Genomic DNA, 13,604 nt, shown 5'->3' on the forward strand with positions numbered 1-13,604 from the left:
ATAAAAAAGTGTAAGCAAAAATTCGTTAAAAAGAGATTTTAATGATCACAAATATGGACTCAGTACACCCGATAATGGAATCTTAAATCTTGTTTATAGCTCGTCAAAACGATCTGCTAATGTACACGAAGAAACTTTTTTATTTATATTAGATTTTTTTATTATTTTGTATTTATATTTTGTTCAAGAATTCATAGACATGTAGTTCAACTCTAAGGGGTCGCTATTTTTATTTTAGTTTTCCATTTGGTTGGCAAGAAAAAATTTCCTTTTTTACTAAAATTGAAGACTAGTTAGAGCCATTAAGCAAATAATTAAATTTTGAAATATGAAGAAATATGTTATAGTCCATTCGTTTAGAGTGTAAAGAAATTTTACCCGAACGAATGCAATAAAAATAAGGCGAATGCTCTTAAAACAGAACTCCTTTGAGCAGAGCAGTAAGGAAAGTGAACTAAACTTGAATTTTCGAGGGAATGACAAGTTTTAATCTGGTGGAATTGAAAATTCCATTATTCTAATAAAAATATATCAAAAAAGCCATGTATTGGTGAAGATATAAGGTGATCAATCTGAAATATCACAAAACTGCGTGTATATAAGTGTAAATTTAATTCAAAGAGGCCATCTTGTGGTGCTTTGTCGTTATTACTTTCAGTCAGGTAATATGTTTCGCTTTCTAAACGAATGGACTATAACTGTCTAAGTATTTCTTGTGTTTTTCGATTTATCATATATTTTAGGGGAAAATATTCTGTGTCAGAGGTGGTAATGAAAATTTTGTCGACGTAAAACTTTTAATAGCCTACACTAATTTGCAAACTTGTAAACCATCGCCACGTAATCTCGTTACCATTTATAAATAACATTAAAGTCTATCTCTAAAATATTCAATTGATAAGGTAAGTCTAATCATATTGATAAAGTTCTACTTTTAAATTAGAAATTCTTGTGAGAATTGTTTAATATTAAAGACACACTTTTTATACGTGGAGCTATGCAGACGTTTCAAGGAATCACTGAGGTAGGTCGATCAAATTGATGAAATGAATAATTAGAGATAGAAGAAATTCAAAACAATAAAAGAATTGAAGGAAAGAGACCCACGATATCGTAACTGTTCCTGGTCGATTTTTGGATTTAGATATATACGTCGAAGCGAACGGTCACCTATTCGTCTGGTATCACCAGTCACGCGAGGAGAGGCTGCTCAACACGTTGGAGAAAAAAATCTTATGAATGAATGAATATATGGACCAGTGAGCCAGCAGAGCATGTGGCGCAGCTAAAACAAACACCGAGCTCTACCGACTCTATGAGGACCCCAGCCTGGTGATAGTCAAGAGAGCCAGACTCAGACGGCTAGGCTTCTTGGAGCGTATGCCTGAGGAACAGGGAGTACGCGAAGCGCACCGGCAGAAGCCTCTCGATGGCCGGTGACCGCGCAAACGATGGCTGGATGATATAGAAGAGGATCTTCGAGATCACCAGTCACGTAGCGAGACAGCAACACCCATTCATAAGCCAGAAACCATTGGAGAAATTTGTGAAACTATCAAGAAGCGGAATCATTCTTCATAATAACATCACACCGCTACACAAACGATGTCAATTAACTCGGCAGTTAACCATAAAGCCGTCAAAATAAAAGTAAGAGGTTGCAGTGGCATAAACATAAAAGTTGGAAGTGGTTTTTGGGTCTAAGACGTCCAAAGACGAATGAATTTTCGATCTATATGTAATACCTGTTGTAAAAAAAGACGGAAGTTCGGTAATGGTTTGGGGATGTTTTGGAGAAAATGCGATTGGAGATCTGATAAATATTGAAAAGATTTTGAAGAAAGAAGGCTATAAAATAATATTAGGAAAATGATTGGTTAAAAATTTATCTTCCAGCATGACAACGATTCCAAGCATTCCTCAAAGCTGTGTAAAAGATTTGGGGAAAGAAAGAATACACTGAAAGTAATGATTTAGCCGTCACAGTCGCCCGACCTCAACCCGATTGAGTTGTTGTGGTACAAATTGGACAGGGAAGTCAGAAAGCATGTCCTACTTCCCCTTTACATCTTTGGAATATCATGAAAAGTGAATGGACGGTTATTTATCGAAATTGTTACACAGAATGCAAAATTTATGCACCTAAATAATAAAAGCAAAATGGGGTTATATCGATGATATAACGAAACTTTATTTATTACATTTACAAATTACAAAATTGAATTAATCAACTTTTTGAACTGAATAATTTCATTATCCATTTCTATTACATTATTTATATCCTTTTCTTCCATTGTTGAATCATTATTTTTGCATTTTCTTTTACTTCAATTTCAGTATCATTTTCTTTTCTTTTCAATTCATCTAATCTTGTATACTTCAATTATATGTCTAACTTTCCTTTATCAAATGATTCTATTTCTAATTTCTGTTCATTTTCTTCTTCTTCTAATAATCTACAGAGATCTTTTTCTAATTTATAGTTTTTTCTTTATCATGGTTTAATTCCGATTCGTTTATTTATACGAATTTAATTGTTTATTTCAATTATTTTTGATTCTTTGTCTGAAATTTACGGATTGTTTATCCTTATTTTCTTCAGATTCAACTTAATTTTCAAAAACATCTACTATTTCTTCCAATTCCTCATTTTTATCAATATAATCGTTATACAAAGTATCAAAAGGATTAGGCTCGGTGTTTTTTGAAAATCCTAGTTTGGCGATGCTGTCGTGCAGGATCCCAGGCACGACGCCGATTGCTGACATAATAACTGGGACTATTTCCACATTTTCGCTGTGCCACATCTGTTTAATCTCAATTGCGAGATCAGCGTATTTGGCCAGTTTCTCCTGGTGTTTGTTGAAAACGTTATTAGTGTTCGGTATAGCGACATCGACAAGAAGGACTGAATTGACTCTTCTATCGACCACCACGGTGTCAAGTCTGTTAATCGTTACCCTGCGGCTGGTACTTGTAATAGGGTCTATAAGTATTGAGTTCGAGCTTGTTGACCAGTTTCTGGTGGATGATGTTGCACACTTGGTTATGCCGGTGTAGATAGTCGGTATTAATAACATTTTTCTTGTAGATATTCGCGTTAATAACTTGATCTTGGATAGCCGCCATGAATCCTTCGTTCTCTAGAAAGAGATTTCCGCCAGTAAGCCATCTATTTGAAGCTTCTTCGTCAACATGCGGCTGGTTGAGGTCCTTTTGATGTCTACCGTGTAGTGCTTTCGTAAGCATTGTTCCAGCTTCTCGGTGTCCAATACGTCAGATATTCTGGCGATGCGAGGTTGAAGGGTGAATAATCCTTATCCAGAGTTGAGGTTTCCGATTGGTGGATGACTCCGGGAGGTGGTTGTTGTTCTTCGTTATGATTGTTTATATCAACCTCTGAATACCCTCTAGCTCTGTTCTCGTCCACTTCAGGATTGATTGCCTGGATTAATTTGAATGCATTTAATTCGGATTGCATAAGTGTTTTCACTCTTTTGGTGTATTGATCCAGGATCCTAGCTTTTGCCTGCTTGTGGTGCCAATAACTTAGTCTTTTAACATCCTAGGTAATTGTCGGTTTCTCCGTTTTCCATCACCGTTGGGAAGTTGCATATTTCCGTTCATAACAATGCCTTTCTCGATATTATTGGCATTATTATTATTACTGTTAGGAATATCATTAAAATTACCGTATTGTTTTTATTTGTTATGCATCACGCAAAATATAGGTTGGACAAAAACTTTTGGCAGATAGTATATTTGTTTGGTAAAAAACAAAATGCTAAAGTAGAGCTAACGGTTTTAATTGCATTTTCAACCGTCAGAGAAAATTAGGATTAAAATTGGGAAGTAAAAAAAAGAGAGTAATACAAAAAACAAAGCAGCATCTACTAAAAAGCTAAATTTATTACATATTTCTTCTCAAGCAACAATTAATTACAAAACCTACCGTTTGACAGCTGGCGCTTGGGTCGGAATCGATGGCGACATAATCTGATTGATAGGCGTAGCTCCGTAACCATGATCCAGCAAATGCGGACTCGGTGTCAGTTCGGATTTGATGATAGTCATGTCTGGTGTAGAGCTCGAGGGTACGGTCCTGTAACCCCCTCGAGGACTCTCGCTATTTCTGATTGTACGAGGCATGGTGCTCTGGTTTGGTTTTGTGGTTGGTTTTGTATCACTTTTTGGTCATTGTGTTTTGGAAGTTTTTGTCGGGAGTTTGATAGAATCTGAAATATATATACATAAGCGAATAAAAAAAAAATGCCACAAATCATATTTGGAAAACCTGATTTCGCAGTTTCAATATAATGAAACCGTTATTTTTCAGCAGCGAGCTTTTAATCAGCAACAAGTAGTTGCGGTACCCAATTTACAGATCACTTTTTATATATAAACTTTAATATAGAATATTGGACACCCGTTCAGCATAATATATGTTTATATGATGATTTTGATAGCAGATAACGATTTACAAATCATTTTACAGCACTGATCGCATTTAGGGTAATTTTTTCTCAGTTTCTTAAATTGTTAATAGCGTAAAAAATAATGTAGAAGTAACAATCAAGATTCTTTTTTTTCCAAAGTTAATTAACAACGGAAACAGTTTTGTTTATATGAATATTAAAACAAGTTTATGTAAAATTTTGATAGATGTCATGGCGTCCCTCATCCTACAGCGTGTCTGATTAAAAGTAAGTAGGCCTCGTGATTCCCAAAGTAGTCTACAGGTGATTCAACAAGAATCTGATGTAAAAAAATTCTATCGTCCGATGTAATCTTCACATTTTTTAGTTTAAGTTGAAGTGTGAATATACGTTTGATTTAAAGTATACGCATTGAAAATTCCTACTACTGCGCTCATGTAATTTTATTGCTGCGGGAAATAACATTTGTCCTCATTATTTAACAATGACGAAACTAGTGATATTGTTTTCATTGTATATTTTTATCAAAGTTTTAGAAACTAGTTGATCACCTTATTGACGGTATCGACTGATTAGTTTCTGCATCTCCCAACACCCAAAATAGTTAATTCGTCAATGTTCACGAATTATTATAATAGATGCTTCAATGTCGTAAATATAATCTTCACTTAGTGCAAGAACTTTCATTAAAGTGGTATTCTACTGTTAATTCTCATAATTCTCATACAGGGTGTGGTATTCTTGGGAAATACACCGGCATCAAAAAAAAATTAGAACTAGCATTTTTTGTATCTCTAATATTGACATAGGTAACTATTTTTTCGAATCAAACACCCTGTATATTTAAATTTATAGATACTCGTTTCTATATTGTGTGGTTACGCAATATTTAACAGGGTGACTTAGTAATTTAGTAGTTTTATATTAATTTCGCACCCTATAGCATTGAATAATCAAATATATATTACAACACCCTATATATTTCATATTTAGATGTCTAACTATAATTTTCGTTCTTACCTACATGTTGCAGTTTCCCCAAATTAGATAGGGTGTTCAAAAAGATATGACCAATTTCTTTTCGAAATCGCTACGAAATAAATTCTCGGTATATGCGAAACAAGTAAATACACGATTTATTTCACTTAGTCGTTATGATTCTCAGTACGACAATCCATTACTAGATACTGTCTGCCTCTGATGATTCCTTCTATTGATCTCTTTCGCAGGCAGCTGTCAATTGTATATTCCAAGAATCTTCTCTACATCAGTCCAGTCATCTAAACATATGTCCTCGAACCTTTTTTTTTCCGGTTAGTTCAACACTGATCCTTTTTGGAATCATCCATCCGCATGACGTGATCTACCGCAGTCTTGCAATTATGATACTTAACAACCTCTGTTTTTGTAAAATGACCTGATTATGACGTATTCTTCACTACTAATTTTCTTTTACTGACTCATATATTTTTTTTTCATATCGAACGCTAAAAATTTTTTGATCTATATCCAACTTTCCGACCCATAAACCAGAAATGGGTGTAAGAGGACTTGTGAGGGATTCTTTGGTTGATCTAGGTATTGAGCGGTTTTTCACGTACTCCAGGAGTTCGTGATAGCTTCTTGTTTAATATCGTTATTAATGGATATTACTGACACTAGATATTGGAAACTATCGATTGAAGTTACAGTTTTCCAATTGTATATTTGGGTTCTAGTCTAGTAAAAATTGAAAATGAAGTGCCCGTCTTTCTCCCGGTTGGTTTTCACTTTTTCCCGATTGAAATTTCGTGATTTTACTACACTTTTACGATAATAAATATTTATTTTAGAAAATTCAGATATAATAAAACAAGAAAGTTGTTTTTTTAATTCAACCACTTCTTCCTCCCCTGTTGAAAGCTATTTTTGAGAGTCTTCAAGGGTTTTTTTTAATTTTAGTATCCAGTTTTTCTCGTTTTCTTTTTTTAGTTTCCAGCAAATCTTGTGATTGGGCTGCACACACCTTGAGTAGGCATTCCTCATATAGAGTGTCATTCATATATTTTTTCTATTTCACCAATTTTTTGTAGAAAATTCCACATTAATCTTTAGCATAGAACTGTTTCTTCTTTTCAATATTCAACCAAAATTTTCTTATTGACAGAAAATTTCGCACTGCAACGAACCGCCTCAATAAAGTTATTCAGAACGAAAATCAGAGTTAGGGGCCAAACACTTTGACAATTTTCAAGGATTGGCTCTAGTTCTTCGGATAAAGAGTGAAAGAATGCTAATTCGGCCAATAGTAATTTATTATCCAAAGACTTCTCTACGGTCTTAAAACTTCCACATGATGGCTTCTGATTCGTTTTTTGCATAGAAGATGTGAATTTTTTCAAATGCGGATATAGTGACTGAATTTTTTTAAAAACTTGTATGTTTTCTAGCCATCGTACAGAATTCAAGCAACGCTCTCAAGTTAGGCAAGCATAGATACGTGAGCCAGTAAGAGTGCAGTTACGAGAGAGGTTCTAATGTTGTTTCGATTGGATGATGCGAGTTTCGAGCTCAGTTGGAAGGTTTTTGAGCTATACCAACACCAGCTTGTTGTGCTTCGTTGTCCCACTCAAAATTACTGAAAATTCCCGTCGAATCCCCGGTTTTGCCCGGCTCCTAGACACCTTGATTTCATAATCAATTAGTTCAGAGCTAGTGGGTGATTAGTCATCTGAATTAGAGTCTAATGGAGACTGCTCTTTAGAGGAGGATGTAAACGTAGGAAAGATTATGTACTATAGGTGACTTTAAGTGGATATCATACACAAATATTTGCATAATTTTTAAAATTAAACAATTTTCTTAATTTTTTCAACTAGTTTTATCTATATCTTAAAACAAATTATTCACGAACATTTAAATTACGCGGAATCGTGTTTTCCATTTTTTTTTGTGGTCATAAGTTTATTCCTTACTTATAGACCTCACTGTATAAACTAAATAGCGATGCTATCAAACTATTATTTTCCCTAATGGAATGCAACAGTTAAGTGTGTACTAACAACAACAAAATTCTGATGAACAGACAAATTATAACAAATGGATATCCGGGGTATTATATTGTGCCGGGTGAGTCATAAGTAGTGGTCGGAATTGTAACTGTACAATGTGATTAAACCAAATATGAACATTTAATAAAAAATCATTTGAATCAGTGAACTGTTGATCTGACATAACCTACAAAAAATTTGTTTTTCTAACATATATTTTCGTAAAATTTCTGTAATTTAAGACACGTATTGTATACGGGGTGTTCCGAAACTCCCGAATTTTCGGCATCAAGTCGGAAAACATTGATAATTTAACAAATAAAATTTTAAGTATATAGATATCCACAAGTAAAACCTGAATGAGAGTTTTCAAATACAGAATAAACAATTTTAGATTAAAACTTGTCTTAATTGAAGTAGAAACTAAAATGCAGGGTATTTTGACAGACAAATAGGTAAAGAAGTTCTAAAATTGGCAATTATGAATCTTATGCTCATATATACATTCAAATTACTGATAATGCATTTTTATGTTGACGTGGAAAATAATCCATGTTGTACTTATATCCAGAGGCTGAAGATAAATTGAAATAATTTTTAAAACGTTAGTATTCCAATCAATACGAGATTGAATGGTTTGATAATAACTTTTCAGATGTAAAAAGTTACATAATTGCATTGTTAAGCTCGAGTTTTTGAATCATAAGTGACCCTGTATGTAATAAATACGTTTATTTGAAGTAGCATAAAATACAATTTATTTAAACAATTATTACGTTGATATAAATGGATGGTGCAAGATCTGTTGCAAATTTATTTAAATCTATTATACTGTTTGAACAAGCATATACAGAAAAATTAAATCACTGAATTTGTTATTGAAATATACGTCTAGTAAAGATATACCATATACGTGACTATTATTTAATCTTTGATAAATTGTTATTTAAATATAATATAGAAAATAATCTGTTATTGTATTTAAATAGATATGATAATATCCAAATATTTTTTTCACCCTGTAAGTAATAAAAAAAAATTTCCATCTGATGTTAACTAATTATCTATAATGTGCATAAAAAAGACACTCTACATATTAATAAACAATTTATTTTTGAGTAATATATTTCGAAAACAAAAACTATTACTTACGTTATATTTGTTATCAACCAAATATTCACACTTATTTTTATTACTTACAATTGTTAATTTATTTCTCCTTCAGCAACTTTAGGATGGGCATCGTTATAAAATGTGATGTTATTTTGTACCTACATCAAATTTGAGGTTATAAGATGTAGAAACAACGACCTGGTGTCTTCTGTTATGAGACGTCAAAAATCGATCTTAACATCGAAAACATTCAGCCAGTCAGATAACTTTCTAGATAATACAGTTTTAACAGTTTAATTAAATAATTCGAAAAAAAACACGTGTTGTGAGTTAGAATATTTGCGCACCTATAATATGCAAATTCATAGTGTACTTGATAATTTTATAATTTAGATAATTATAGTCCGTTCATACACAAAATAGAAATTGAGTTTTCTTATTCAATGGACAATTTAGTACCATTTTCTGTTGTCAGATTATTTTGCTTTTCATATTATTTCTTGTTACTTTTATCACTCTCTGTACTAGCATCTTGATTCTTCCATATTTTCTTGGTATTCTTCGCACATGGACTTGATTTTATTTATTGTAATATTACAATACAAAAAACAAAATAATACAGAAATGTTGGAAAAGATTTAATGAATATTCCTCTGCATAGTTTTTGTCAAGGTTGTTAGTGTGCCTACTGGGCGTTAGATAATGAGTTCTTCTATACACTTCTAATTTAGCGTCAAGGACACTTGTACCTATTTCTGGCTGCTTTAAAATAACCTGACGGATAAAAGGCATTTTTTCTCGTATTCATTTTCACTTAAGCATTTGTCGTCAAGTTGGAAACAGAGTTTTTTATTGAAAACATATGAGATAAATTTAACTATCATTTTAATATGAAAACACTAGAACTAATATAAAAAATTGAGACAATATATATTCATTTTTACAACACAACTTTTTGTTTTCCATTTTCCTATCAATAATGGTATACTGAAGATTCAAAACCCAGTCTCACCATGTCTTTTCATTACATTGATTACCAAATTGAATTGTAATCATCTGTTAATAACTGCAGATTTCAAATTGAGTTGTTAGAGGGTATTGAAGAGATTCTGACTCATACAGTAGTTCTAAGACTCTATATAACTTGTTCTGGAGCTGTATAATAACCATTTTTTCAGGTGAATCAACAATCAAATGTAATGGTTACTGAAGATACTGATGACCATGTACTATGAAGTCTAAGGCATCTCTGTATAACTTTGTTCGGAAGTTTTAACTAGAAAATTTTGCAAAAGACTGAACAGAAACGAGATTACAGCTCTAAACACTTTTTTGTTGATAAATCAACAAACTCTTTTAATGGTTACTGAAGATACCGATGAACAGAGTTCTCCATAGAATTTTATTGATCAGTTATGGATATAATTTCAAAAATCATTTTAACATACTAAAAATTTAATGCATCTTTGTATAACTTTGTTTTGGAGTTGTAAGAAGTAAATTTTGCAAAAGACTGAACAGAAACTATATTATAGCTATAAGAACATGTTTTTCTGATAAATCAACAATCTCTTTTAATGGTTACTGAAGATATCTGGTCTAAGAAGAATCCTCAATGGATGAGTGAAATATATTCTGTACACTATCAATAATGGTCTTTCCCTTTTTCACTTATTTGATTACTGAATGGAATTTTATTGGTCAGTAATGGATATAACCTCAAAAATCATATTAACATACTAATAACTTTAATGCATCTTTGTAAAACTTTGTTTCGGAGCTGTAAGAAGAAAATTTTGCAAAAGTCCGAACAGAAACGACATTATAGCTATAAGCACATGTTTTTCTAATAAATCAACAATCTCTGTTAATGGTTACTGAAGATATTGGTCTACGAAGAATCCTCAATAGATGAGTGAAATATATCCTGTACTTTATTAAGAGATTTATTAATTTTGAGAGTTGACTATATTATTTCATGTTCAGTACCTCAATTGTACTTTCAAATAAATATATGTAGAAACTTCTAATTTTTTGAATAATCTAAAGTTTTCAATTGTAAATGTAGCTCTGTCATGATCAATTTCATATTTAAAAATTGTCATCCCTATATTGTCTGTCAAAGGTTCCCCTTCTTGTTTATAAATCACAATTTTGTAAAGACAGATATATTTGTAAAGAGTTCACATTCCATTTCAAAATGACATCTAGACTTATCCCCTACATTGGAAGGAATTTAATAACAGAAAGAAATTTGATATGCCATATGTTTTGAGTAATATCCTTTTTAATTTTTGTCAAATGGCTATCAAATCCTCTACTTAGTTATTATAAGTTGAATATATAGTTTTAAACATAAATTCAGGGATAAAAGACTCATGTAAATGCAAAAGACAGAAACTTGTTTAATAAACTTTCATTTCAATTATAGAATGAGAAAGAAAAGTTTCTAACTGAAGCTTTGATAGAAATTTGTAATGAAATTCAAAAACATGTTTAACATATTTAACTAATTTTTAAAAATTTTGATTTTGTTCAATGCAAATTTCATTTCGTGAAAACTGATTTCCAATTGCTCTGATTTTCTTACAAAATATAGGATAAGATGTGAAATTTAATTTATATGAAATAGTGTGTGGAAAAATATTTACATATAATTTTAATTTGTCTACCATGTAACTATTTTCTCATCCTTTTTGATGATAAATCGTTAAATAAATAAATATATATCTTATTAGTTAATATGTTCTTTATGAGATTTAGCCAAATCATACTGATTCTACTTCAAATAATTCATTAGAAAACACTAAAAAATAGTTGAATTTGAATTTAATCACATTTGGATTATGATTCACAATATTTGCTTCCAATAAAAGATATATGTATTATGTAATTTAAATGGCACAGCAGAGGTCATCGACTTACAAATTATGCATATTTTTCAGGTTTATCCCAATAAAAATTCCTAGGTTCCTACACAGTGTCAAGTAAAACTGAACCCTTCCATATGAGTCAATATTTATTAAATATGTGAATATATTTTCAAAAACCTGTATAATTTCTATGCGAATAATATGGACCCGTTTTAGAGAAGTTTAGTTAGAAGAGTGCCAAGTACCTCTTGGTACAGACATAATTTTTGTCACATTATTAAATGTGGGCATCTTCTGATGTAAAATTTATTGGAAGAAACTATCATTTTTTGATAATAATTTAATTTCTGTTAATTATGATATATATAAAAAGGTTAGTGTTTATTATACAGAGGATATAAAAACGAAGCTCATCACTTCATTTTAATTAACGTCAAATCACCGAAAAACGTAACTAAATATATGAACTTCTAATAAATTATACGTTGTCATTATTTTATTATTAAGAACAGTAAAACTGACAACATGAAATGATATTTTTCAACGCCCCAAACCATGTGTAACCGAATTTTAATCGCAACGTGTAGATTTAACAATAACCTCTCGACACATGGATGCACGCCGATAATCATTATGTAAAATATATGTAAACCAGTTCAACATGTATCAAAAAACTTCGTATCAATACTATAACTAGAGAAAATATTCCGGTAAAAACACATTTATAAAGCCAAGTAGATCGATTATAATATTCCACAACACTCAATGACTACATAGCTACATAAAATAATATTTAAGATACCTAATCTCTGGGCAGAGTTTGTCCTCATTCTTAAGTATGTTTATATGAATCACACGTATTACACGTTTTCAATAATAAAACTTTTCATTAAAGGGCGCACTAACAATAAAAATAAGTTGTGTTCCGTTTAAAAACCGTTGGAATGCTGCAAAGTCATAAGGGAGGGAGACGTCATCTACCACCCTTGCGATCGTTTTTAACGGCTATTAAAACATTGAAACAAATTAGCATCTATTGTCGTTAGCTATAGTGTAATAAATAATAAAGAATAGTTAAAAATACAGACTTTTACTGACAATATCACCCTGCCCTGACCGCCATCACTCCAGAATTTAGACATTTAAATTTAGGAAAGAAATACTCATCAGGGCTTACCTTTAATTTTGGTCCTATTCTAGAAATATGCACTGCACTAAATTTTGATAAGAGGTTAATTTATATTAATAAAACATAAAGAAAAAAACTACATATTCCCGTGAAGGAAACAAAATGGTTTCCTAACTAAGCAGGCTAGTAAACGCAAGAGTTGGTAAGAAAACACTAGCTGAATAAACATCGAGGCTAGCTTAAAAACGTTAAAAATACGATTTTCATGTTGTGTAAACTTCGGGCTTTGGTGTGGTACCGTTTTTTCTTAATTTCGATAAGCCGTTTACCCGAAAAAAATTAAATAAAAACCACTGAATTTTACTCTGCCGTATACACTCCGATGGTTACAAAACATCTGCCATCTGTACCGGGCATTGGCGCGAATTGGAAACGCAGGCGCAATTTAATGCACTTCCAGATGATCCTATGAATATTATCCTTTCTACCTGGACCAACGGCCACTTTAAGGACCCCCAAAAATATCGTAAATTTAATTTTTTAAAATACACGTCATACGCGATTCTGAAATCAGTACTAAAATCCATTAAATTTTGTTAACCTAAATTGACAACTGTGCTTTTAAGAATGTAAACAAACGGGTAGTGGCTACGAGAACAACTTTGTCAAAGTAATTGTCACATTTAATATAAATAATTCTTTAAAACAGAATGTTATATATATTGAATTTGATGTTTTATTATACCAAATAAAGTGGGTTTGAGAAATAATCAGCATTTTTATACGGTTCGTAAGTTTTGAATCAAAAATAAATCGTTTAGATTTGACTAGGTTTTAAAAGTTTGATTATGAACATTGATAGCTGGCCATAGATAAATTACAAAAGACAATTCTAGAGCATAGAAATACGATTTAATTCATGCTATGAGTTATTGTTCAAGCATTTTAAGTAATGTGGTTGTATTAAAAGTAAAACATTAATATTTCTCTTGTATTATATTTACTCTCAAGGACTTTAAATTAG

The 13,604-nt window shown here is 31.6% G+C and overlaps 1 protein-coding gene across 2 annotated transcripts in view; it reads right to left on the bottom strand.

Annotated features, from left to right (window-relative positions):
* The window catches only part of LOC130444946 (transcription factor E2F1-like), a 30,505-nt gene extending 17,340 nt beyond the window's left edge, over positions 1-13,165 (bottom strand). The window contains exons 1-2 of one of the 2 annotated variants that reach the window (XM_056780352.1): positions 12,629-13,165; positions 3,953-4,235 (exon numbers count right to left, since the gene is read on the bottom strand). In XM_056780352.1, the coding sequence (XP_056636330.1) occupies positions 3,953-4,149 (197 nt within the window). In that variant the 5' untranslated portion in view covers positions 4,150-4,235; positions 12,629-13,165. Of the gene's footprint in view, positions 1-3,952; positions 4,236-8,665; positions 8,769-12,628 lie in introns of those variants that run through there. The other variant, XM_056780343.1, reaches the window with a different exon arrangement.
* Positions 13,166-13,604: the final 439 nt, after the last annotated feature.

The sequence above is a fragment of the Diorhabda sublineata genome, chromosome 1 (assembly GCF_026230105.1).
Source record: "Diorhabda sublineata isolate icDioSubl1.1 chromosome 1, icDioSubl1.1, whole genome shotgun sequence".
In the NCBI taxonomy this organism is placed as follows: Eukaryota; Metazoa; Arthropoda; class Insecta; order Coleoptera; family Chrysomelidae; genus Diorhabda; species Diorhabda sublineata.